Raw genomic sequence first — 27,623 nt, forward strand, 5'->3', positions numbered from 1 at the left:
TGCTTTTAATATTACTCCACCTAATTCTGTCACTATGTTATTTGGGACATGGCTCACTGGGATTGAGTCGGAATTAGCGAGACATATTTGCGTTGGAGTTTGTGCTTTGTTGTGGATTATCTGGACTTGCAGAAATGATTTGGTTTTTAACAGAACATCACGTATTCACTTTTTGCAGGTTATTTTCCGGGCCACGGCTGTGATCCGTTCATGGTCGCTACTCACTCCGATGGAGGCCAGGGAGCATTTGGTTACTGGATCTATCCGCTGGGAGATGGTAGCTCGGGATATCTTCAACCGGTTTGGATGGCGGTCATGTAATAGGATAGGCAATTAGTTTACCTATTTATCTATAGCCAGCCGGTTGTGGCGTCGTATCTTGGCTAGTCTGTGTGTCTAGCCTCTTTAGCTCTGAGTGAGCTGTCTTTTTATTTCTTTTCAGTCGGAGACTTTGGAACCATGTTGGAACTTGTTTTTTTTTTCATTAATAAAAGGGTCGTATGCATCACGCTGATGCAGAGGCCGGGGAGATCCCCTTTCGAAAAAAATATATATATACACACACGTGAGCTTGTTCCTCAAGAAGAGCTTGCTTCTCTAAAAATTATATTCTGACGGTGACGGCACTTATTATGCTAGCTGTAATTAGTCTACTTCTGAGATTAGAGAACCGAATAGTGGTGTAACTCCCAAAAGAAGATCTAACAAAGTTATGGGCATACTGGAAGGAACTGGATGGCCTTGTTGGTTTAATACGTAGTAGAATCTGAATGTGTAGGTACTCAACACAGGTGGCTGGTCTTGTTGGAACTTTGTTCACTGGCATTCTGCACATACACAAACAAGTTAGCGCTTCCCAACTTGTATCTGCGAACTTCCTGCATTTCTGCGCCTGTTACTAAATTGTTCTGTCAAGAGGAATATATGTGTACAGTGGAGCGAGGTGAAACTTTAACGTCCATCACTTGTTCGTTCCTGCATCTGCATGCAGGGATCCCAACACGGATACACTTGCTTTTGTTTGTTTGACCAATGACTTTACTGACCTTTTGTTTTTCACTCGCTGAAACCTTTTGTTGGCTTTCTATAATGCTTCAATAGATCAATGATGACTTCAATGAAACACTTGAGTACTGCACTAGCTCATTATATTATCGATCTGCATAAAACTCCACTTCAAGGGCTAATAATTAACTCTTCTTGATATTACATCTGGTAGCTGCGTTATATATGTATACATATATCACATACACAAGCTCATTATATTATTGCAGAACCCAGCCAAAGCACATTATATTTTATATAGCACACAATAATATATCGGTAAGAAGTCAAATGTGCATAGAAGGCACTTATTACATGAAACCATATTGTCCGGAGGAAAGCCACACAGATCCAGACACATGAGCATAGGCACAACCATTTTGCTCAACCACAATCACAAGGCACTCATTGCAGAACAAGTAACTGGAGACACCCACCCACCTACACACCACTCAATCGGCATAAATGGTAGACAGAAACACACGATGGCAAACCACACGGGCACTCACAAACCCAAATCATGGGAGGAATTGATGATGCACCGAGGAAGTAAAGGGAAGGCCTTCGGTTGTGCTGATCTACTCTTTAGTCTTTTGATGTCTTCTTTCACCGCATTAGGGACAGTGTCACCATTCAACTCCAGCTCCTTTAATGCAGGAAGTTTGTCGATTCCAGACAGAGAATCAATTTTGGTGAATGACCAGATGATCCTCTCGAGCTTACTAGCAGCCCCATTATCAAATCTGATTTCAGTTATGCTGGTTCCCTCAACATGGAAGTTCTTAAGATTTTTGAATTTACCCTTGTTGAAGACAAGCTTACTATCAGTGTATGCATTGTGTCGAAGCTTGAGACACAGTAAGTTCTCAAGCTCGGCAAGGACCTTCAGATCTTCCTGGCTCAGCAAAGTGCCAGTTAGAGTTACCTTGGCAAGTTGCTTTCCATTTTCGGAAAATATCTTAAGAAGCTGCCCCTTTTGTGCGCCAGTGCTTTCATTGATACTTAGTCTCTCAAGAACATTGGGGCAGTCTTCTTTCAGACAGAGAGCTGCTGGAGTGCCCTTGTGTCTAGGTATGTCTAGAGTAATTGACAGAAAACGGAGGGACTGGGTTAGGAGGTCACTGATTGCTTCAAGCAACGGCTGGAGGTCACTCTCCTTGTTGATAGCCACACCGAGCTTCTTGAGCTGATTTAGACTTCCAATGTCTTTCAAGTCCTGGTTATTCTTCGGTTTGACATTGGACAGTACCTCCACTCCCTCCATTTTCTCGATCTTCTCAGGGATCTGAACACTGGAGAAGTCAGCACGACTGCTCGTACTTGAACCAACATGACCGGCCAACAGAAGCTTCAGACGATTCTGCGGCTTGACATTGAACTTTTTGATCTTCTCAGGGAAGTCAACAGGGCTTGAATCAACATTACCAGCTAACAGACGTTTCAGCTTTCTGAGCAGGACATGTCTTGTTGCAGACGCAGGAATATTGGTCTGCCGTATATCCAATACCTCCAGCTCAAGAAGATTGTTTATTTCACTGGGCAGCTCGGTAACATTGGTTCGCCTTAGGCAGAGATACTTGAGCATTAGCATCTTCCTGCATATGTTCCTCAAGTAGTGCTGGTACTCCGGGAAGCAATCACAGCCCTCTAGATCTAGCACCTTGAGCTTGGAGAACTGAGATGACTTTTCCAAGAAATTTTCGATCTTTTGAGAGCTGCGGAGACGAACATCGCTGAAAATAGAGAAGTGGTGAGCCAACTGATGTGACAGCCGTGTCTCCAGAATGTGCTGCTTCATGGCGATCTTGGTAATGAATCCATAAACTGTCTTATGAACCGTGCAGCTCTTGATCGTTCCAGTAGCACCAATGCCAGCAGGACAAACGAGGCACCGGGCAACTAGTGTATCAAAACATTTATCGGCTTCCTCCACTGAAGAGGACCAGTGCCATTCTTTGGTGGTAATCAGCCCTTCTGCAACCCATCGTCCGATCAAGGTTGACCGCCTGATGGGTTTTCCTGGAGGGAAGATAGCGAGGTACAACAAACAAGACCTATACTCTTTAGGTAGATCCCTGTAGGAGAACTTGAACATCCTACTGGGCAATGATTTTTGTGCGGCACTGGCTTGCAAGGATCCATGCAACTTGCTCAACTCTTCACTGCCCCTCTTGGGTTTAGCGTACAATGCATGAGCAAATATCTTCATGCAGAATTCATCTGACTTGCACTCGCATAAAATGTTGTGAACAATCTTGCGGATCTTGTCATCATTCATATGATGGCTTGTATGCTGGAGCACAGTATCAAGGTAGAGGCCAACAAGAGAATATTCTACAAGATCCTTCTCTGGACAGTGAAAATATTGCTTGGTGTCCTGTTGAGTGGTTTTTGTGGCCACAATCACAGCACCGGTGATGGGGCACTCCAACAGGCCCAAAGTTTTTCTGGTCTTCTCCCATTTGGGTACATACTTGTAATCAACTTTGAGAATGACCAAAATCCTCCTTTGATCATCTCCCAAACATTCTTGAATCTTTTCCACGATCCTTTTAACCATCAGTTGCTTCGTAATCTTCCATTCGATTTCTTCTTTCTTGTTCTTTATGGTTTTTTTGAAATAATCTTCCTCAGTTTGAGCTGGTTCACTGCCTGTCTCTTGGTTCTTCTCAGATTTGTCTAATTCCCGCAGCTCATGCAACATTCCTTTAACCTCTTTGACTATATCTTTGATTTCATCCTCGACCAGTGTGCCAGGAGTACCATTTGTAGCGATGGTTCTGATGCTGCTTGGCCTTGGGAACACCTTCCATAGGATGTCTTCATATTCGGGCTCCTTGAGTTGCTTTGTATTTGAGCCGCCTGCTTCTATTTTCCTTTTAAGCTTCTTGGCTGTTTGCTTGATGATGACATCGTACACTTCTGCTATCATGGCTTTCTTCTTTTTGTCTTCCTTTTCAGCTGCAGTCGTCGTTGAGCAGTAGATGAGCAGCGAGAGGAGTTGCCCCAATGGTTTATTGGTGACTTTTTTTTCAAGATCCTTTCCATCCTCCTTTGGTTTTATCAGGTCTTTACCATCCACAAGGTTGCAATTGATGTCTTCAATTGTTTTGTCGACCTTGATTTCTTTTATCTCGTCCTTGATGGCACGAAGCATCCTCTTTATGTAATCATAAGTACCCCATTTTGTTGTAGGAGGAGTCGTGCCTTGCTGCCGGTTGAGTTGACGCAGGATGTAGCAGAGAATCCTGTAGGGCCGTAGCGGTACAAAGTCGAAATGCACCGCCGAGATGTCGACCAAGACAAGGACATTCCGCGGTGCTACAACCTGTGCTATAGCGTCGGCATCCCTGGTCTCCGGTGGCACAACCTTATCTTCATGCACAACGGCGCTGGGATCGTTGATCTCCGGTGGCACAACCTTATCTTCATGGGCAAGGTCGGTAGTGTGCTTGGTCTCTGGTGGCATAACCTTATCTTGGTGCACAAGAGTGCTGACATCCTTGTTCTCCAGTGGCATAGCCTTATCTCCAGGCGCATAGGCGCCCGCGTCCTTGGTCATTGGTGGCACAACTGTCTTCTCTTGGTCCTTGGTCTCCGGTGGCACATCCACCTCAGCTTCATCCATAGGAGCACTAACGTCCTTGGTCTCCGGTGGCACTGCCGTCCTTGGCCTCCGGTGGCATAGCCGCCTTATTTTGATGCACAAGAGTGCTATTGTCCTTGGTCTTGGGTGGCACAAACGCCTTATCTTCGTGCGCAAGAGCGCCGACGTCCTTGGTCTCCAATGGCATTGCCTTGTCTTTGTGCGGAGAGTGCCAGTGTCCTTGGTCTCCGATGGCACAACCTCATTATCTTCATTTGCAAGAGCACAGACGTCCTTGGTCTCCGATGGTCCTGCCGCCTTATCTTGATGCACAAGAGGGTCGGAGTCGTTGGTCTCCGATGGCACAACAGCCTTAACTTCATGCGCAAGGGCGCCATCCGGTGGGACAACCACCTTATCATGGGCGTCCTCTACCCGCTTCAAATGGGCTTCTGCCACGGCCAGGGCTTTACGCCCAAGAGCGTCAGCATCCTCGGGTTTGGTTACCACAAAGACGATGCATGGTAGTAATGGGTTTGATCCGGTCGACGATTCTGGCATTATGTCTTCCTCCGCCGCCACCGCCCCTGCCTCCGCCTGCACCACCGATCCGATCCAGTGGTCTAACCTCGTCCTAAAGTACTCATCCATGTCCATTGTCATACTCATAGTAGTCATGGACAAGGCCACCTTGAGTGGATCCACTCCGTCTTGGTCGTCGTCGTCTTCTTCATGGTCTTGTGTGGCCGGCAGCAACAATGGCTCCGTGAGCCCAACACCAGCACCCGAAGATGATGACAACTCCGCCGTTTTGACCTCGACGCCATACCTCAATCGGCGATTTCCAATGTCTTGTGCCCGGTCCTTGAGCTCCCTCAGATGGCCGGCTGCTCGGTGCTGCGCGAGCAGCTTGCGCAGCAGCCAGGGAGCCCACCAGAGGTAGAGGCGAAGGCCCCCCCTGGGCCGGTGGAATCCGGGGTCGCCACGGTAGAGGTAGAGGTCGATGCAGTTGTTGCAATCGTTGGCGAGGATCCGAACCTGATTCATCCAGGTGCGGACCTGCTCGTCGTGCTCGCGGCTGCTCCCGGACAGGTTGGCCAGGAAGCTGCCCATGCTCTCCATCTCCTCTTGGATGAACTGCACGTCGCGTCGGACGCGGCCGAGCCTCACTGCCTCATGGCTGATCACCCCCAGTAGCGTGGTCACGGCGCCCGTCGCCAGCTCCGCCATAGATTTCCCCCTCCGCCGGCGGCCTGGCCCTGGTATGTGTTATGCTGTCTCAAGAGTTTGGTTGGTTGGGGAAGCAGGCTAGGCTAGCATGCATGCGGCTGTGTGGCCTTGCATTGCATTCGCTCGTCTACCTGCGCGTGTGTGTGTGCCGTGGGTAACCAGCAAAAGGACCCCTTTGCTGTATTCTACGTGAGCCCAAGCAAAGCAGCTTCTTCTTTTCTTTTCTCTCCATCATTTACTTCTTTCAGCAGGTTGCAGAGACTTCATGGTGAACCTACAAAGTGTAGGGGACCTCGGGAATGCGATTTTCCGCTGTCTCCAGGTGGAGCATCATCAGCACATTACCCAACTTCTTCCTTTTCGCTTCTCCCTATATATTCTTTACTTTTGAGTAGGCTCCAGATCCTTCATCATGATTTCTCATTTTGTCTTTGATCTTCTCGAAGGATACATCGATCGTTAATTGATTCCTCATCCTCTCCTCTGTTACGATTTTCCTACGGTCCCTTTCGTGTGATAAACTTGTCGGCAACTCAATTGCTTTGCTGACAAGTGATCCTCTCCTCTGTTAGGATTTTCCTATGGTCCCTTCCGTGTGATAAACTTGTCGGCAACTCAATTGCGTTGCTGACAAGTGATCCTCTCCTCTGTTATGATTTTCCTCTGGTCCTTTTCGTGTGATAAACTTGTCGGCAACTCGATTGCTTTGCTGCCAAGTGAGTTTGATTTCATTCGATCCTTGGTCCTTGGAAAGGAGAGAGCATCTGTGTTTCTTTCTCTTTTGCTTCCATTTCGCTCCTGGAAGGCATCCAAGAGGCTGCACTATTAAGCATGCACCTTGGGACAATTACAGTAGTAACATTGATGAGCTTGCTAAAGAATAGTAGTTCTAATGGATAAACATCTTCAAATTGCACTCACACATCACATGATATAGTGTCCCTAGGAACACTAGTCTGACAACGAGTAGCCTCATAGAACAAAGGGGTTCGCCTGTATTTCTATTTGTCTATATAAACACCACACAGTTAAGAGGTCGAATGATTATACATAGATATAGTTCTAAAAAAAACTGTACATAGTTATGATCTTCTTTGAGTTGTTTTTTTGCTAAACAATGGCATCCAGTCTTGATTAGCATGATCCTTCCACCCTTTCTCTGGAGAGAAGAACCGTTTTGATTGCCATCCAGTTTTTCGTTCTTACTATTTTCCATATTCGAATGAATGTTTTTAAATACAGGAACTACCACCTAATAGCTAGGGCGGTTTTATTAAGAGAAGCAATGGGTGAGATACACTTCAAAAATCTGCTCCAAGCAGGAGTCAAGCATGGTGCTTTGATCCGGCCACCACCACCGGCCACCGCTTGGGGCTTTGCTCCGGCCAGCGGCGGCGGCGCAAAGGAGAAGGGGCGGAGGAGACGGGAGGGAGGGCTCCGCGGCCGCCCGAGTCGCCCGATGTGAAGGGCGCCGCGGGGGCTTTTTTTCGTGATTTTTCTGAGATGGCCTTGTTGTCACTAGTTCATGTCCACATATATAATTGCCGTCTAGATCTAAAACCTTGCCACGGTTGAACTGCGCCAATGAAGTAAAAGTAAAAGAACATATTTCTGAAAGTAGGGGCATCGAGGTGTCCTCATTACGTTATCTGCAGGCAGAGCATCAACCTTTTCTTTTCTTTTTCGCCCATTCTTTACTTTCCAGCAGGCTGCAGATCCTTCATGATCTTTGTTCTTTTCAAAGGATACATTGTCCTCTCCTGTTATGGCTTTGCTATATATGGCCCCTTCCATGTGTTAAACCTCGCCTACTAGTGGGCTGACAGGTGACTTTTGATTTCATCCGGACCCTCGTGGTTTGGAACAACTTTGATTCTTCCTCCGCCCCACTATATTAGCTTGCAAAAACTTTTTATATTATGGGACGGAAGGAGTAATTGACATGAATTTATAGAAGAGAAACATGAATGGGTAGGGCGCCAGCCATGCATTTACACTACAAAGGCACGAATGGGGGCACACGGATAGGGCCTTGATAATAACTTGAAATGTACGTCAATTCAACACTACAAATTTGAGCATGACGGATACAAATGCCATGATCCTTCAAATGCATTTAACTAGTCGCGCCAGAGTAAGCTTTTGTAGCAGATACATATATTGTAAAAATACTCCCTTCTATAAGAACTTTTTAAGCTTTGCTAGTTTGAAAAATGTTCTTATACTATGGGACGGAGGGACGGAGGTAGTAGCATCAAGTATGTATTTTAGAGGTCATGACAATAGATAAAATGCAATTTGCTTATGAAAGGGGAGGGAGTAAACTCTTTGCCATACTGTTTATATGTTCTTTCTAGCACCGAGAGCTTGTTTGTGTTTCCAAAAATTTTGGGCCGCTGTTCGAATGTCTGGACGACGACAGTGGTTCATGGTCTGATCTGTTGATTTTTAAAGAGAAGTTTTTTTATTTTTAGAAATTGCGTTATGTTCACACATTGACCTTGAAAACAATGTTGTCAGCCTTGAGTGATCCTGAGAACTAAACAAGTGTAGTTATAAACTGAAAGTATCAGGCAAATGGTGTAACATGCACATTTTTCTGCAGGTCATAGTATAACATGCACTTAATGTGAATCAACCAACAAAATAATAGTAACTGCAAGCATAGCAACTTAACTGAAAGACTCTAATTTTCACATCCCAGATCTTGTACTGATAGCCTCCTCAAAAGCGGGGCAAAGAATGTTTAGGACCCTAAAGCAGGGGTGGACCACAAATTAAACAGTTCCATCCACGACCGTGAACACAAGTATAGCAGTATGGTACAATGGAGAACTGGGGAAATGATGTTTGGACATGCATCTTCCAAGAGCATCTACAGCCGGACTTGACAAATCCGGCCTCTCAATCACCTGCGGACGCAACCGGGCGCGTCCGCGGGCACTGACCGGTCACGCCTCATACCTGGCGCTATGCATCTGAGCACCTCATCTTTCATCCCCTAGATCCATACAAACCATCCAAAAAAATTACTATGTACTCCCTTGTTTCTTTTTACTCTGCATATAAAATTTGTTTGAAGTCAAACTATACAAAGTTTGACCAAATTCATATAAAAAAATATGAACATCTACAATACTAAAACTAGTATGAAAATACATTTCATGGTGCATCTGGTGAATGTTGATATTTTCTAATGTAAAGTTAGTCAAACTTTACAAAGCTTTACTTGACCAAATTTTATATGCAGACTAAAAAGAAACGGAGGGAGTACTATATGCACATCATGCTAGCCTAACTATGCTTCATCATCGGAAATGTCCACAGTGTCGGTGCCGGACGCCTGGTGATGGGGAACAAAGCATGAAAATCCAATATCTACTTTTGCTTATCCGAGGCCAAATTGGACGGCTTTTGCGTGCAGTACATGGGCCCCATTGTGTCCTCAACTATCTCGTAGTCATCTCCGGTATCTAGTTCAGTAGGGGAGAGGGTTCAGGTCGGACACAGACATGCCTGTGTAAGAAAGCAAGAAGGATGAGAATCAAACACACATGCAGATGCAAGTATACATGAGTGTCATAAGCAATACACAAACTTTTGCAGCCAGCATAATATTTCAAGTGGGGGCAAACAATATACATGAGTGTCATAGGCAAAACAATAAAATTTTCAAGTGACATATTTAGGAAGTAAATCTCATAGACACAGAAAACAACACAACATTTAGGGACATTTTAACCTGTAGGCAACAATACATCAGTGTTCCTTTTTTTTCAATGTCCACTGTATTTTCGTGTGCATATGTCGCCTAACAAAATTGTCAAACAACAGATGTTACTGCCTATAATACGACACTAAATTGCCTACAAAATGGTCATAAGACGCATAGTCCAACACACTAAATGGCCTCATCCAAACCATTAAGTTGCGTACACTCACCTAGTCCAACACACTAAATCGCTTCATCCAATTCACAAGTTTCGCCACACACCTATACAATATGACACCACAATCCATCTCTATAGACGCCGTAATCCATACATCTAGTCGCTGCCATCCATTCACCTAGCTAGTCGCCTAGTCCAAAATACTAAATCGCCTCACCCCTGCCACCAAGTCGCGCCACACCCTAAAAAAATAAGCAATTGCAAACCACATCTAGGCCGCCCTAAATCCAACACATAAATCGCCTGATGCAGAAACCACCTATCTCTACTTTTAATGGAGCAGTTGGTAGTCTCGCTTCCAGGTTTTTTTTCGTCTCACCTCCCATGGTTTTTTTGGTACCTCCTCCCACCTTCGCTGGTTTTTTTTCGTAGATTTTTTTTGTCCCCTCCCCCCACTTCATCGGTTTATTTTCGCGTCACCCTCTCACACAACGAAAGAAATCTGAACAGATCAGAACTTTCCATACCGGCGCAAGTTTACTCCCCACAAATCTCAACAGAATCAAACCTTTCCAAATCACAACAAAATCAAAGCTTTTCATGCCACGGATTCCCTGGCATTCCTTCCCTAGCATATCTCAATCGAATCAAATTATATATCAATCATTAGAGAAACTCAGTACTACATCACGTACGTATTCCCAGGAAAAAAATTCGGGACGTGATCCCCTCCTTCATGTACATACTCCTTCCAGATTGCTCCTGATAGTCTTGGAACATGAAGGGGACCAGTTTGTGCGGCAAGATCTTATCGATATGGTGCTGTTGCAGCCGATAGAATATGGATTTCTCAAGCATAGGTCTTGCCGCTGATGATGCATCACAAACATGCAATGGTAAGATATCTCTGATCTCTCCTTTTTCCCATACGTCCCTCTCCTCTCTCTCTCTCTCTCTCTCTCTCTCTCTCTATGGTTCAGGTTTCTTGTCTCAGCGTGATACCCCAGGCCGTTCCATTGCAGACATAGCCGACATGAGGGCCGCCATGCGTCTGCCGGGGAGCGGGAGGGCAGCTGCCGCACCAGGGCCCGATCCTGCCGCCGATGCTGCAATACACATACTTTGCAGACGATGTGCGGCTAGATGTCGCCGTACATGCGCGCTCTACGGATCCATGGCGGCGCACTTCGGAGATCCATGGCGGCCATGTTGAGTCCCAAGATGCCACCATCGCCCTAGACATCCTCTCCCCCGTCCCTCCTTCTGCTAGCGTCATTGGCCGGGGAGAGCTATGCCAGGCAGCAACAGAGGAGGATGTGCGGCAGGAGTTCAATGACAGCGGGTGGTCAGATGGAGGTCGCCGGTATGTGTGCTCTCCATGTCGTCCTCAACATCATATCTCTATTGGTGTCGCGATCTATCGACAATATAAGCCAAGATCCTACCCAGCATCTCGCCGACCCCTTCCTCCATAAGCTTTGAATCCTCTAATTCAAAGTTTTGATCATGCTGCAATACATTTTTATTCGGTTTTGCTATTTTTCAGTCGAGTGATTTTCAATTGGCTGTCATTCAAATTTGTGGCCGTCTGATCGTGCTTTGTGATTCGCGCTAAGATCTGTGGTTTTCTGGCTGGTTTCCTTTGTCTCGGGTTTGGTTTTATTTACCGGACGCGGTTTTTTGGGTCTGCCCGTTACTGAGTACTGACTTACTGGACGCCCGTGTTTCTTTTCCTTTGCCCCCCTTTTGAATTCTTCTCCATTTCATTTGGGCAGAACTGTTTCGAAAGGGCAGAGAGGCAGCGATAGGTGGCGCTCGAGCGGCGGAGGCGGCAAGGCGATTGGTGTCAGGTTCATGGCGTTTGCGAGATCCCTCTCTCCTCGAGCTTGTGTGTTCTCTTCGATTAGTGCTTCCCTGGTTAGTTCCCGTTGTCGCTCTCCCTTTCCCCCATGAGATTTGCTTCGATTTTGGTCCTGTAGCTTCCAGATCTAGGTCTCGCGGTCGATTTGTTGTTCTTGTTGTGGATCCTGTTGCTTTTTGATGATTATTAGCTGTTGGTTAGTGTAGTTTGTTGTTAGCCGATGCTCATCTATGGAGTTCGCCGCGGATTCCCTCTGTTGGCGTCAGTTCCCCGCTGAAATTCCCCTCTGTTGGTGTCAGTTCGCCGCGGAATACCCTCTGCTCGCGTCAGATTGTCGCGGGTCCCCTGTACTTGCTTCAGTTCGCCACAGATCCCTTGTGCTCCGGTGTTAGGTTTATGTTTTAGGTCTCGTTGGCGCTGTTAGGTGTACTTGTCTGGTTTTGTAGCTTAGGGTTATTGTTGATTGCTTGGTCCAGTTTTTGCGGTATTGTATTGTCGTGCCCCATGTATTATCACTGTAATACCCCCCCTCCCCCCAATTACGGTACTCAACCCCATGAATTAAACTGTAATCCCCCAGTATTTTCGCTTGCTTTGTAGTCTGTATTGTCTCTCTGATTCACATTGTAATACCCCCTGTTCTACACTGTAATTTTTTTCTTTCTGAATTTCTATTTGATGTATCCCTGATTTAGACTGTATTTCCCCTAGTTTCAGTGTTGTTCTTTATGCCCGATGAATACTGTAATGTATCTCTGAAGTTCACTATAGTATGTTTGACTTACATTTGTATGGCTGATTTATTGTATTTGTGGTAGGGCTTACACTGTAATTCATCCTTGCTTTGCACTGTAATTCTCTAGAGTTTTATAATGTAATTAGCATGGTTGAGTAATTCACTTGCAATGTAAATCACCGGAGTTTTTCAGTGTATTTCCCTAGAGTTTTATACTGTAATTAACCTAGTTTGAGGACTGTAATTGTGGTAGGGCTTACACTGTAAATCGCTATAGTTTTACAGTGTATTTCCCTATAGTTTTACACTGTAACCATAGGGCTTGCACTGAAAATCACCAGAGTTTTACAGTGTATTTCCATATAGTTTTACACTGTAATTTGTATGGTTACAATGTAATTCCCTAGAGTTTTTCACTGTAAGTTGTATGGTTGGAGGACTGTAATTTTTGTATGACTTACAATGTAATTCATCAGAGTGTTACACTCTATTTCCCTAGAGTTACACTGTAAATTTGTATGTCTGAGGACTGTAATTTCAGTGTGACTTACAGTGTAATTCATCAGAATTTTACACTGTATTTTCCCTAGAGTATTACACTGTAATTTGTGTGCTTGAGGACTGTAATTTCAATATGACTTACAATGTAATTCATCATACTTTTACACTGTATTTCCCTAGAGTATTACACTGTAATTTGTGTGCTTGAGGACTGTAATTAAAGTATGACTTACAATGTAATTCACCAGACTTTTACACTGTATTTTCCCTAGAGTATTACACTGTAATTTGTGTGCTTGAGGACTGTAATTACAGTGTGACTTACAATGTATTTCTCCAGAGTTTTACAGTGTATTTTCTTCGAGTATTTCACTGTAATTTTTGTGGTTGAAGACTGTAATTAAAGTATGACAGGCAGGGCTTGCAGTCTCAAGTTTTGTACATGCGTTTAATATTCAGCTGTCTGGTTTGTGGTTTTGTAGCTTCTAGATCTAGGTTTGGGGATTGTTGGTTGTAGTGTTTGTGTTGGTTCTGCTTCATTTGCCTAATTTGTTTTGCCTTTGTGATTTTAGGTTTGCTTCAATGGGGTGGCTGCGGAAAGTTTCTCACAAGGATGTACCACTAGTCTCTCTCTTGATAGTGCAGATTCTCTGAATGATCCATTTGTGCCTAATGATTTTGCGATGATGGTTCTAATCCTATGTCTTTGGTATTTATTTCTTTTTCTTCCCTAGTTTTAATTAATTTGAACTATTTCTTTTCATTTTTAAATTTATGTGTATGTTCACTTTAACTTTATTTCAGGAAGTCTCTAGGAGGGCTTGACAAATCTCTATTTGACTTCTATATGGATCATGTATGTGTTTTTGTTTTTGTTGGTTTAACTTTAAGTGTTTTTTTTCTGATGGCTTATAAATTGTTGTCATCCTAATTTTTTCAGAAAGTGAAATGTTTGAAGAGGAAGTTATCATGTGCTGGAAGAAGAAACATGGTTAGTCCTTTTTTGATATTGATCTCTCTCTACACTTTATTTTGTTATCTTCTCTATTGGTTGCCAAATTTTCTCCAATGCACTATTACAGTCCTGTATTTGTAATGCATTTCTCTTTTTGTTTTTGTAGAAAATGAAGCTGTGTACTGATTTCCAGTTTGTTCTATTTCCCCGCTTCAATGGCCACTTAATTTTGGTCTTCACTCAATTTTCTGATGTGAAACCTCGGATTCTTGCGTGGAGAGGTAACAAAGTTAAACAGTTTTCAGAGCTTGACAGAAACAATAGCCGCTCTTATGGAAAGAGGCCATTGAAGCGAGCTTGTACTTCATTTAGTTTTCAGATTAGTTTGTTTTGCTTGTTTTTTTTCTTTGTGCTGTGTGGTTCAGTTTTATATTTCTCATGTACTACTCTATTGTTTCAGGGTTCTGTTCAAATATCTTCAGCAAGTAAGAGTATGGATTTTGATCCATCTGATGTTCCATTTGCTACAAGAGTTCAGTCAAATTTTGGTGGTCATTTTGGCTATGAGGTAATTGCTCTTCCTAGTTATTGTTTGTTGCTGTAGTAGTCCTACTGTAATTCCTACTATTTTTATTCGTACTGATTATATGTTATCTAGTGGTATTCTAACTCCTTTTATTCTTTCTTTCTTTTTTACAGTTTGCTCATGAACTTGTGGATCTTGTTCAGGCCAGACATCAAGAGAAGCCTAAGATTTTTGTTGAATGGTCAGAGTCTCTCATTGTTGATGTATTGAATTGTGTGTTGCAATCTTCTTTTCTTGCAAACATTCATGCTTCCCTGGAAGTTTTTGGCAGTGAGAATCATTCACTGAGCAAGTTCTCATTTGGTTAGTTTCATCTTTTTTTACTTTAGCTTTCATTTTATTTCCCTGTTTATTTTTTCTTTTGGTTTGTTCATAATTCAATTGACTGCTGGTTTTTTTCTGTGATTTTACAGGCAATAAGAGTGTTTCTATTCAATCTGCTATCCCCAGTACAAAGTCTGAGATTTGATGATATTCCAGGGAAGTGAGATCCATTTTGTTTCTTGGGAGGCAAGTTCAAGCAGAGATGTTTAACGGCTCTTTTGCTTCTACCTTTTGTTGTTAGGTGTGGTACAGGGAAGCTGCTTGGAGGGATCACGTGGGGTTTTCTTGTTCTTTTGGTTTAGTTGACAACTGGGTCTTCTTTTTTTAGCCCGACCCGTTTAGTGGGAACGAGAAGCATCAGTGGTTTTGGGCAAATACAGATGTCAACAGAACATTGCTCAGAAAATTTGAATGATATCCAATTGAAAAACAGTCAAATGTTAAATAGACAGTCCCTTTTTATTTCGTAGGCTTATTAATTCCAATAATTATTGATGCAGCACGGGAGCAGCTGCACTGATGAAAGTTTGTACGCACAAATATAGGATGGCTTGCATCGAAAGGAAACTACGGCCATCCTCCCATTAAACCACTCGGCAGTCGATTCATGACGAGGCTGACGGACAGCTTAGTGCTACACAATATATATCACGAAGGAGAACATGTTAACAGAGCAGCAACATTGGAGGAGGCCAGGGGTTGTTGAGCGACTGCCAATGACATCATATATGTTTTTGATCAATCATAGTGACCCTCCCAATTAGTGTCCTGATAGTCATTTATTCCTTGATGTTTTTGCCTACTAACGAGACTAATTGGAACTCTTCTACTTTCATGTTTTCAAAGTTTAGTTTCCTAGGTTTGCCCTTATTATCATCTTCCAGAATATATATCTTTATCAATTATCATTACATGAATTCAGTTATATGGTATGGTGCCCCCCTTTTACATGTTTCATCCAACTGAATATACCTCTACATGCAGGATTTTGTCACATGTGTAGTGTGGTCCATAAAAAATATAAGCTAAGATGATATGCCCTACCATCTGCAAGACAGTGGACTGTGTACTGAACATATATTTTGTTTCTTTTGCAAGCTTGCTCTCGTTTATGTTCTTGGCAGGGGATGCTTGATCATAACTTTTGTACAAAAGGTAATACTAATAACTGAGAATCTGCATCAGTTGTTATTTAGATATCCGATATTTCTATATTTCGTCTTCTATATTGTTCTTGGCAGGGGCTGTCTTCCTGAAGATCGATTTTCATAAGGCTTACGACACTGTTAGCTGGCCCTTCCTTCGGGAAGTTCTCCTTCGGAAAGGCTTTGATGACTGGTGGATCTCTAGGGTTATTCAGATGGTCTCCTGTGGTCGCACTGCCGTGAACATCAATGGTGAGATTGGCCCCTACTTCCCCACTCTATGTGGGGTGAGGCAGGGCAACCCTTTCTCCCCGTTCCTGTTCAATATGGTGGTGGACGCACTGGCTGCCATCCTGGACAAGGCGAAGGCGGCAGGCCATATTCAGGGGCTCGCGCCCCACTTGGCCGATGGTACCGGCATCTCCCTGCTCCAGTACGCTGACGACACCATCATCATGGTCGAAGGGTCGGCCGCAGACATCGCTAACCTTAAGTTCCTCCTCTGCTTCCAACATGTGTCTGGCCTCAAGATCAACTTCGACGAGAGTGATGTGATGGTGATGGGCTACTCTCCGGCCGAGGCCCGGGACATTGCCAACCGCCTGAATTGCCGCCTTGGGTCCCTTCCCACCACTTACCTGGGAACGCCCATTAGTGACTCTCGGCTTACTATTGCTGATCTGCGTCCGGCGGTTGCCAAGTTGCAGACGCGCATTGAGCGTTGGCAGGGTCGGTGGTTATCAAAGGCGGCCCGGACGATTCTCATCAACTCTTCGCTCTCCAGTCTCCTCTTGTTCCTCATGAGCTTCTACAGCCTTCATGAGACCCTTCACCACGAGATCGCCAAGGTCCAATTCCGCTTCTATTGGGCCGGGGACAATAACAAGCAGAAATACCATATGGTTAGTTGGCCCGACATCTGTAAGCCTCGGGAGCAAGGTGGCCTCGGTATCATGTGCTCGAAGCGCATGAATATCGCGCTCCTTTCCCGCTGGCTTTGGCGCATCTCGCAAGGTCATGGTGGGCTGTGGCTAGACATCATCCGGAATAAATACCTGCGTGGCCAGCCTTTGGCCTTCTGTTAGCGGTCTGGGGGATCCCAATTTTGGCAGTCTGTCATCTAGTTGCTTCCCATCCTCCGTATTGGGACCTCCATAGCGGTTGGATCGGGCTCTGCGACCATGTTCTGGTTTGACCGCTGGGTGGGTGACTCCCCCTTCGCAGCTCGGTTCCCCGATCTCTTTTCCATTGCTATCATCCCGACGATCTCCGTCGAACGGGCCCTTATTGACTTAGGCGCCTCGCGTTCCGGAGGCCATTTGGGCCTCCGGAAGCTGCCGCTTGGCAGGAGCTTCTTGATTGCATCGCCCTCCATGAGCCGGATGTCGATGCTGGCCCGGACGAGGTTCGGTGGTGCCTTGAACCATCGGGGCAATTCTCCACCAAGTCCCTCTACTCAGCCATCGCCCCCTCCTAGCTGTATGGCCCATTCGCGTTCCTCTGAAGATCCGGATCTTCATGTGGCAGTGGATCCGCGGTCGGCTCCCGTCTGGGGTTGAGGTCCGCAAGCGCAATGGTCCGGGCTCCGGCCTTTGCCCGCTTTGCAGTACTCCCAAGGACTCGAACCATATCTTCTTCAACTGCGTTTCTGCCCAGTTTGTGTGGAGTTGCTTTAGAGAGGCGGTGGGTGGTAACTGGAGCCACACCAACTTCCCTGACCTCTTCGACGAACTCCAGAACTCCCCCTGCCCACTCGCCACATTAGGTGGCTGGAGATTGGAGCTCTCGCGTGGACCATCTGGACGATTCGCAATAAGCTTGTGATTCAGCACACTCCGCTTCGACGGTTTACTGACGCTCTCTTCAAACTGTCTGGTTTCTTGCAGCTCTGGCGGCCGCTTAGCCGCCCTCGGGACCGGGACGCCATCTCCGCCTTCATCGCCGACATTCGTTCGATGGCCGTCCGCCTGTCGCCGCCGCCCCCTCCGCCTCCTCCAGAGCCTGACTAGATGCTTGGCGAGCGCTCGCCTTGGCTTCGGCCTTTTTTTATGTGTTTTTTTTCTGGGCTTGTTGAGCTGTGCCCTCAGCAATACCTTTGGATCTCGGTGTGTTTCTTGGGTGTGTGTGTTTTGTACTAGACCTTGTATGTGTGCTCTGGGCGGTTTGCTTTATTTATAAAGCGGGGCGAAAGCCTTTTTCGGTATATTGTTTAGATTTAATGTTTTATCTAATACCCAAATGTTATATATGATGTGTATAGTTGTGACATGAGGTTTGAAAAACGTCAACTAAAACCATTAAGTCGCTCCAGTTTTACTTACGCACATATGTTGGGCTATGTAGCTTAATCAATTATGTCATATATGAGGAGTAGGGCGTGCATGGGCAGGCTGGGAGATGGCGCGCACTGTACTTGATGACGCGACACAATCCTGGAGGCCCGAAGCGTTCAAAAAATACTCCAGCGTTGTCTCGGAGTGAAACCTGGTAAACCGATGTATGGACATCAGGACAGCAAAGGAAGCCAATGGTGCCGAGGACGGCCATCTTACCGCGCATTGCTGCAGCTGCCATGCCTGTGTCTAGCACCATGTTCTCGCGACATTGCTGCAACCTTCTACTCCAAGCATGATTGAAGGTAATGTTGTCATGAAGTCACGGGATACGTAACGTTCCCAGTAGTTTTCTAACAACGTCTTAGTTAAGACCATGATGTAAGGGCTCACTTAAATCTCGATGAATTGATATCAGTTACCATGATACTACTTGGCTGTATGGACATCTCCGATTCATTCTAGATTGATATTTTTTTACTTTAATGATTTATTTATAGAGTTTAACCATGGTGACAACAGAGGAATTCTCTTATTTTCTTTATTACTGGAGAATCGTGACATGCCATGTATTTTTCGTGTTATACCTTCAAATGTCGGTCTCTAAATTTAAAAAAGAAAATATTATTTTTCATATCCTTTATTTTACTTGTTTCAGATACTTACAGTAGGTGCTTGAAAACATATTATGCTAGCACTTGTATTTTATTTCTGTTCGTTTCCTTTTATCTAAATTTTTAGCTGCACTATGTAGGATGTCACCTCCTATTTTGCCTCTTTGCATGAATGCATGCCGAATAACTCATGAAATGGATGATGTAGAAGCATCAAGATTTTTCTCGTTCTTACCATGAATGTATCCTAAGAAAATATAGGGAGTAATGAATGGATGCTTGTATCTCAAGATCTGTATTATTTCTTGTGCATTATAAAATTACCTAGATGGTTGTGTCTGGAAGAACCAGAATCATTGCATTTTCCATGGAGGTCGCATACTTTTAGTTTGTTGATATCATCTAATGGGGTTTGGCTTTCCACCCAAAGCCCCATAGTGTAGCTTATATACAGGAGGAGTTGTCGTGCTCCTTAGGAGTTTCGGCATGTTCCATTCCCCCCCTGCTTGAAGATATGGTTCATTCTCTTCTTCAATATGATAAGTGCACCTGTTGGTTCCTAAGAAAACCCAAGCAGAGTTGGGTAAATAGGATGGAAGAGGCAACAAAAACCTCATTGCATATTGTCCATATTAGATGTACATGTAATGAGAGGGTGGGGTGGACTGAGATGATGCTAGAGTGGTGCAACATCACAACAATGGGAAAATGAGGTGAGTTCAGAGGTAGGTGAAGAGGGTATAAGAGGCGACATAAACCTCATCAAAGATAGACTAATTAAAGTAGGGGAAGTCACATAGGGGTGGCAGAGCGATGCTAGGTTAAGCTGTTGATCTAAAGGCAAAAGCAAATGAGTGGGTAGTGAGAACATGGTAACATGAATGGGAGTAGGTTAAGATACTTGCACAATAATGAAGCACTGATGCGGGCAAACTGGGAGGGCGGAGGTACCATCAGTGGTAACACGGATTAGGATAGGATAATATACATGCATGATGATGAAAGAATGATGATGGTAACATAGACCAGGATAGGAAAATATACGTGCATGATGATGAAGCAATGACGCACGTGGAGAGATGATCAACTTACATGCTACTATGTTTTGTTGTGCAAATGTTTTTGAGATTGAATTATTATTTAGTAACACTAATATTTCTTGAATAAGTAGTTTGACCATAGTTTGACCACAGTTTGACCAGATTTGACCAAAATTCAAAAAAACCGAAATAATTATTTAGTAACACTAATATTTCTTGAATAATTAGTTTGACCATTGTTTGACCACAGTTTGACCAGATTTGACAAAAATTCAAAAAAAACTGAAATAATTATTTAGTAACACTAATATTCTTGAATAATTATTTAGTAACACTAATACTTCTTGAATAAGTAGTTTGACCATAGTTTGACCAGATTTAACAAAAATTCAAAAAAAAACAGAAATTTGAGCATAACTTTTTTTCCTTTTAGAATTTGAGGATTCTAAAAATTTGCAAACAGGCCGTAGGCGGTCAAAATCGGATACGGATTTTCGTGCTGAACATTTTGATATATTATACGTTTTTTTCTGACATCGTATGCAAAAGTTATAGCCGTTTTACATTTTCCCTACACTTTTTGCAAAACATGTCCAAATTTAAGTTTTTAAATTTTCCTAACTAGTACATGTAGTAACATAACTACATCAGGAAGGATTTTAATTTTTGAAGTTTTTATCATTTTTTTTTGCTTTTTACAAAACTGAAAAGGCGCTCCACGGGGGGAGAGGGGGTAGAGTTTGAAAATGAGACCTTTAGTACCGGTTCGTGCCATGAACCGGTACTAATGCCTCAAACCCCATTAGTACCGGTTGGTGGCTCGAACCGGGACTAAAGGTCTAACCTTTAGTACCGGTTGGTGCCATGAACCGGTACTAATGGGCATTGCACTCTTTAGTCCCGGTTCGTGGCACCAACCGGGACTAAAGGTCCCATTTGAACCGGGACTAATGCTTGTACGGTGGCCTAGCCGCTCGAATCGGGACTAATGCTCACATTAGTCCCGGTTCGTAATGCAACCGGGATTAATGCTTTTTTCTGGCCGAACCAAAGCCCTGTTTTCTACTAGTGTTAAACGGAGCGAACGAAGATGAACGAAAGCATCCAGTTCAGGAGCAGGTCCTGGTTGGCTCCATTTCAAAAGCAAAAGTTCTTTCAGGTTCTTTGGTCCGCCATTTTGCCTACCCACCATCCAGTTCGGGTATGTCGAACCTTCGTAGTATGAGATGTCTAGTTTTTCAAGACCCACGGGAGGGCAAAGGCCTTCAAGTACCACTGCTTCAACTTCTGGACTGCACCTTGTATCACCACCATCCCACAACAGTGACAAATCTGTCAGACATTTCTTGGCACCTAGATTAACTTCAAGACCCACGGGAGGGCAAAGGCCTTCAAGTACCACTGCTTCAACTTTTGGACTGCACCTTGTATCACCTTCACCACCATCCCACAACAGTGACAAATCTGTCAGACATTTCTTGGCACCTACATTAACTTCAAGAGCTTCCTCTCTGCTTTTAACATTTTCAAGACCAGACATAATCAGTTGGCCGCTGAGCCTGTTTAGGTACCTCAACTGCATTGCCTCATGCCCTTGTTCATTCTCTACCCTGAAATATGGGAATGTCTCGAGTGAGACCAGCCTGCTAATGTTCAAAAAACTTGATTCTTTCTTTGAATTGTAAACTTTTGATTTTGAACTGTTGAACAATTTTGAACCACTGAATACATGCCGCAAGTTGATCAGATCACCACAGGAAAATACCAAATCACTGCAATAACCAAAATCTAGCACCTGCATCTGGCAAAGCTGGTTTAGTGTGCTTGGTAAAACTACCCTGCATCCACCACCTGTCCGAAAAGCAAGATAGCGTAGATGCTTTAATTGACCCATAGATTCTGGGACAGAGAATATATTTGGTTCCTGAATAAATGTAACATGTTCTGGATTAAATAAAGCCATTGCTATTACTAGTACTCGCAGTTTTTGCAAACCCTTGAGTATGCTCTCGATGACTATTTCCTCAACTGGTGTATCCCTTCCAACGGTATAAATGATGAGAGTGTGTAAATTTCCCAATTCAATAATCTTACTAGTAATCAATGTTGCATCATAACTCTGAATAAAAAGATGGCGAACATCTCTAGGAACATCTTTTGTCCAGCCTTCTGCTTTCCCGCTCATGTTATTGTCAATTCTGAAGCACTCACTTCCAGCTACCGCCCCTGCTAAATCATGCAGCAGATCATGAACTAAATAATATTCCTTTCCATGATGGTAGTTCCAGTCCCAGCTTCCTAGTTGAAGAAACGAGATCGACAATAGGTCATTAAAGATCCCCAGACCAACCTCTTCAATATCCCTCCCTTCATCTGTGTTTCTTATGAATCCTTCTGCCACTCATAGTCTAATTAAGTCATCACGATGCAATCGATGCATTATGCAAAGCAACGCCTAGCCTGCTCATCAAGCTGATAGTAGCTCCACCACAGAGGTCCTGCTCGTTTATTGAAAAGGTCCTGATCGCTGACTCTTTTCCAATAGTTAACCTCTTGTTGTCGACGTAAATTTCCTCCCAATGTTCTAGCTGCTAGAGGTGACCCCTTCAGTTTTTTTGCAATCTCCTCACCGATGGTCTTGAACAGGCTCTGGTCTTGGCCACATCCGAGTGCATAATGCATGAATAGCTCAAAGAAGGCAGTTTCATCAACCGCAGTTATCGGCATGGCAGTGTATCTCACACCAACACATAGATCCGATAATGCATATCTACTTCGAGTTGTCACTAGGATCTTGCTTCCTCTCTTACCAACCTTAAATGGAGAAAGTAACTGTGGTAGATTCTGATCACCGACATCCTTATCGCACCAGACATCATCTAGCACCAGAAGGAATCTTTTTCCATCTAGTTTCCTCTCCAATTCTTTCTCTAGGGTATTCAGGTCAATGTTTTAAATAACCGGCTATAGCTCCGCTATAGCCCGCTATATAGCCTTTTCACTAGGGTGCCGCTAAATGGTCCCATGTACAAATAGCCCGCTATAGCCTCCTATAGCCCGCTATAGCTCCGCTATAGCTGATTTTGAGGTCCGCCACTATTTGGCAATAGCCCGCTATTTAAAACATTGATTCAGGTTATGAAATTGAGGGCATGCAACCTTAGGCTCGGAAGTATCCTTGGGTTGTGATGCTGCCTCATAAAACTCCTCGAAAATGTCGCTCACGCTAAAATTCTGAGAAAGATTAACCCACATAACAAGATCGAAATGGCCTTTCTTGTTCTTTTCGTTGTCACAAACAAACTGTGCAAGGGTAGATTTCCCAGACCCGCTGATTCCATGTATGCCAATTACAGAAAAGCACAGATCATTGCTGGTGCTTGGATGATCACCTTCCTTTTCATGAAGCATTGCTATGATCTTGTCGCGGTCATTACCTCGACCAAATACCTTGTGTGGAGAAACTGCTGTAGTAGGAGCATTGGCAACCATTTTCTGTCTTCTGTTGTCATTACTTATGCTGGACAAATTAAGCTCATCCAGAATTTGGTGTGCTTCATTTATAACTTCTTCTATCTTCTTTAGGCTCTTTATCAACATCTTATTTGACATACCACTCTCCTGCGACACCAAATAGCACTTGAGAAATCTTTCAAAAATAAATTATAGGTGACCATACAGATGAGAGAATTGTTTACAAGAACTATCCACACACTAAAAGATGAAAGAAGATTAATGTAATATAAGGAAAAATAATAATTGACAAGATTTTTAAAAATCCATCGTCGCATCTATTCTGACTTGCCATCAATCTAGTCCTTCATAGAACACAGGGCAGCCACACACATACTAGTACACAAACATATCAAACGTACACGTGTTCACGCCATCTGTGCATTATCTGAACGTACTCATGAGCAAGTTTGCTGATTTGGAAGAGAGAAGTTTGTTTTGCAATGGAAAATCAAAGGAAATGCTCATGGGCCAAGAATTGAGGTATACAAGAGAGAGCATCATTAGATACAAGAGAAATAAACATTCTCTACTACTGTGTTGTTACCTTTTTGTGCTATCTCCCGATGAAGTGGGAAAATGCAAGAGAAGGGAGCCATCTCTACCACTACACATCGCCTGACGTGCGTTGTGGCAAATGACGAAATGCTTACTTTGCATCTGTTAGAGTTGTGTCGAATATTATTGTACAAGGTAGGTTATAGTTGGACTTGGAGTCGTATGATGTGTAGACTAGATATGGAGTCGTGTCCAAGTAGGACACTTGTATCCTAGGCATCTTATATAATGAGGGGGTAAACACATGATGTAACCTATGCCAACATAATAGCACAGACACGCAGGGGGAACTGGCGGCTTGTGCCGGCACCCGAGCGGCCAGCGTGCGGTATTAGAGCGGTGTCATGGGGAGGAGCGTGCGTAGTCAGGCCCCGGGATGTAGCCATGATGGTGAACCTCATTAACAAATCTCGGTGTCGTGCTCGTGTGATTGCTTGGTCTTCGGTAGATCGACTGTGCGTCTTGTCTTTATTCTAGGAATCCAATAACTCCCGAACGTTCGGATTTTGATCATTTCGTCCCGAACATTTTTACATGGCAACTTTAGTTCATAGGGGATGGCAACTTTAGTTCATAGGGGATGGCAACTTTAGTTGATAGGGGATGGCAACTTTGTCCTTTTTCGTTTTTTTGTCAGAAAATTGCCATGTTTCCCTAACCTCACGCAAACTAAACTTGCCATCTAAACCCGTTCAGGTTGCCATGCTTAACTCCCGAACGTTCGGGAGTTATCATTACCGTTATTCTAACACTATCTGCCAGAAAATTTAAAGTTTGGCTTGCCAACATTTCGGTGAAGGTTTAGCCCACATCAAATTTGGCCAATGACTTGGTACAAAATACATATGGATTTGACTTGTCATGGATTTGTTTCTAGTCACTTAATTATCTCCAGTTATGTTGGATCAACACAACATCTTTATCATGGAAACTTGGCCGGGCCGGTAGACCGCGTAACTGACGTCCGCGTCGCCCGCACGGGTGGCACGGGCGGAACCTGATCTTCGCCGCCGGAACTTCCTTTTCTGCATCTCCCCCTCGCCGCCACTGACTTCTACGCTAGGCAAGGCCTGCCGGCGGCCTGCGGCATCTTCCCCCGGTGCGGCCCTGTTGACGGGTGCGTGGCATCCATGGCAGTAGCCGGTGCAGCGGCCATGCCGCGCATCACATCGACAGCTACTCGTGGAACTTCTCGTCCTTCCCGGTGCTGCTGCGCTCAGCGCGAGGCGAGGTGCCGCGGGTGGTAGCAATGGCGGCTGTGTTCCGCGGCTTACAAAGCGTGATCTAGGCATGTGTGGGCTACGGCTCGATGGGGCTTGCTCATAGCAAAGCACGGGCTCTTTTGCAGCGACGGCGGACATGAGTGTGGCTGCGTGGATAGCGCCATGGACGGACCTTGGGATCGAACATGACGGATCCGAACAGGTCTGCTGCAGTGCGGTTTCTTGAGGGCGGTGCAGATTCCTGATGGCGATCCTCATTGTGGTGGTGGTTAGCTGATGCCTCGATCCATCCTGCTGTGGCGTCCTTCATATGGTCGACGCCATACGGCTAGTGACGGCACTGTCTGGCCAGCCAGCTTCGGTGATGGTGATTTGCTTTTTGCGTCCCGGTTCTGGCCATGTTGGCCCCTAGGCTGACAGCCTGTGCATGGCTCTCTCTGACGAGGTGGTAATTGGCAGTGGTGTGCTTCGCCGTTGGTTGGTCCTTTGGTGACCACTCCGGCCTACAGCAGCCGCCTCGCTGCAGATTGCGGTGGCCATCGAAAGGTCTTTGTGAGGGTTCCTTCTTTCAGATCCGATGGTTTACTTCGATGGTGAGATGCAAACTATAAAAGACGGCTTGACGCAGAGGGATGATGGTGTAGTGACGTTGGTGCATATCGTTGCTGGGATCGCGGAAAAGTGGTGGTCACAACACATGTTTGACATCGACGGTCGTGCTACTCGAGCTGCCGGTCTCGAGATCCGAGGTGAAAGCCTAGGTCCGACCCGAGTTGGTTATACCTGGCAATGTCAATATTAAGTCGTTACCTTGTTGAAGGCATTGCTAGGACTGGTTCTTCAGGGTGAAAACCTAGATTCTTGCCTTTGGTGGTTGGATCCGGTGAAGGTGGCGCATAAGCGTTGCTCACTTCCTGAAGGCGTTGCTATTGAAGAACTTCGTCGTCTGTGTGGTGTTATTAAATGGTTGGTGCGGATATGGTCTTTGTTATAGCTTGCTGATTGCAGATCTTATTGATTTACTTTTTTATCGTCTATGCATAGCTTTGGTCTTATTTGATTTTGCTATTTGCTGGCGATATTTTTGCGTGTGTTGGTGTTAGTTGTGTGCATCCTAACTATGCAGAGGCTAGGTGTGTGCTCATTGTATTTGTATCCTCTTAATGCTTCATTCTAAGCCGATAAAATCCGACCTTTCTCAGAAAAAAAATCTTTATCATGGATGGGAACTTGTTTTGGACCTCCTCTACGTGCCACTGCCCGATCTCAGATAACTAAGACAATACTAGATGATACTTCCTCTATGATTTGACCATGTGGTGTGCTTTATTGATTGGTAACAACTCATCCCGATCTATAGGTTGGGTTGTGTGCATCTTGTTATGCAGAGGCCAAGTATGAACTATTAATGTTTGTATCGCGTTGAACCGATGTAAGAGTCAACGGAATCTCCCTTTTTGAGGAAAATCTTAAGGCCCTGCTTGGACGGAGTGGTTTCTCAACTTGAGGAGCTAGAGATTTATTAATCCTGAAACTAATAACACAATAATATGCCCTAAGGCAAGAGCTGTGGTACGGGCATATAACATGCATACTACAACAACATGGAACAACAACAGTTTGATGGAAACTGCTGTTGTAGTATGCATGTTTTTTTTTGAAAAAAAACATGCATACTACAACAGCAGTTTCCATCAAACTTATGTGTACATGGAACAACAAAATTGAAGGGACTGAGATAAATGAAAGAACATGGAAGCAAGGAAATTACCTTATTCTTCAAGGGGGAGAACTTGGTCATGGCATACCAGAGCTTCTTCTTAGGATCCCTATTAGGTGGACGTGCTACACCGCCAATCTGTAGTTTGTCAGCTTTGATCTGTCTCTCAGGACAGTGATACTCGACAGCATCCAAGATTTCTTCGGCTTCATAGTAAGAAGATTTAAGCTCCTTGAACAGCTGCTCTAGACGAGGCTTGTATGGGCTCGTCTCGACAACTTCCATGACCCGTTCCAGCACCAAGAGTTTTGGCTCAAGTTGTGCTAGCTTCTTTGCTGTGTCATATTCGAGGTAATCGAAGCCTTTGGTGAGGAGCTTAGAGATGGTAGTGGAGGCGACCCAACCAACCATGGTTACGCTCCATCCTACGGCAGCAATGGTAATTGGATCCATCACTAGAGATACAATTAGCTTTTTTTTTTTTGCGGGAAAGAGATACAATTAGCTTTGAGAGAATGGGGAGAAGGCTAGGCTGCAGGTTCTATGCATATATAGTTCAGGTAGTTAGGAGTTAGTAATAGGTAGTAGGAGAATTCATGATGAGACCATGTATATCAAAGTTGGTTGGCTAGTTGGAGATAGGAACGGAAGGAGCTCAATCATCCACACATGGATAGGACTGTTTCAACTAATTGAACATTGCCATCTCATAATTATAAATAAGAAAAATCTACTTATGGCCGTCGACAACTTGCACGGCCTTT

At 44.4% G+C, this 27,623-nt stretch overlaps 2 protein-coding genes and 1 pseudogene across 2 annotated transcripts; all 3 read right to left on the reverse strand.

Moving 5' to 3' along the window:
- Positions 1-1,318: 1,318 nt before the first annotated feature.
- Positions 1,319-6,125, reverse strand: LOC123050878 (uncharacterized). Its single transcript, XM_044473601.1, has one exon. It carries the CDS (start codon positions 5,858-5,860, stop codon positions 1,550-1,552), a length of 4,311 nt encoding a protein of 1,436 aa, XP_044329536.1. The 5' UTR covers positions 5,861-6,125; the 3' UTR covers positions 1,319-1,549.
- A 12,868-nt stretch (positions 6,126-18,993) lies between these two features.
- On the reverse strand, positions 18,994-22,794 carry LOC123056227 (putative disease resistance RPP13-like protein 1; annotated as a pseudogene).
- LOC123050879 (uncharacterized) lies at positions 22,783-27,275 on the reverse strand. Its single transcript, XM_044473602.1, has 2 exons — positions 26,911-27,275; positions 22,783-23,466 (listed from the first exon to the last, which is right to left on the reverse strand). The coding sequence occupies exons 1-2, from the start codon at positions 27,268-27,270 to the stop codon at positions 22,960-22,962; spliced, it is 867 nt and encodes a 288-aa protein (XP_044329537.1). The 5' UTR covers positions 27,271-27,275; the 3' UTR covers positions 22,783-22,959.
- Between the last annotated feature and the right edge of the window lie 348 nt (positions 27,276-27,623).

The sequence above is a fragment of the Triticum aestivum genome, chromosome 2D (genome assembly GCF_018294505.1).
Source record: "Triticum aestivum cultivar Chinese Spring chromosome 2D, IWGSC CS RefSeq v2.1, whole genome shotgun sequence".
Taxonomy (NCBI): Eukaryota; Viridiplantae; Streptophyta; class Magnoliopsida; order Poales; family Poaceae; genus Triticum; species Triticum aestivum.

What these genes read in the sequence shown, in the direction of transcription:
- LOC123050879 (XM_044473602.1), bottom strand. Translation starts at nt 27,270, where the DNA reads ATGGTTGGTTGGGTCGCCTCCACTACCATCTCTAAGCTCCTCACCAAA. An exon ending in TCTCCCCCTTGAAGAATAAG is followed by an intron (nt 23,467 to 26,910) that starts GTAATTTCCTTG and finishes TTGGTGTCGCAG; the next exon opens with GAGAGTGGTATGTCAAATAA.
- LOC123050878 (XM_044473601.1), bottom strand. Translation starts at nt 5,860, where the DNA reads ATGGCGGAGCTGGCGACGGGCGCCGTGACCACGCTACTGGGGGTGATC.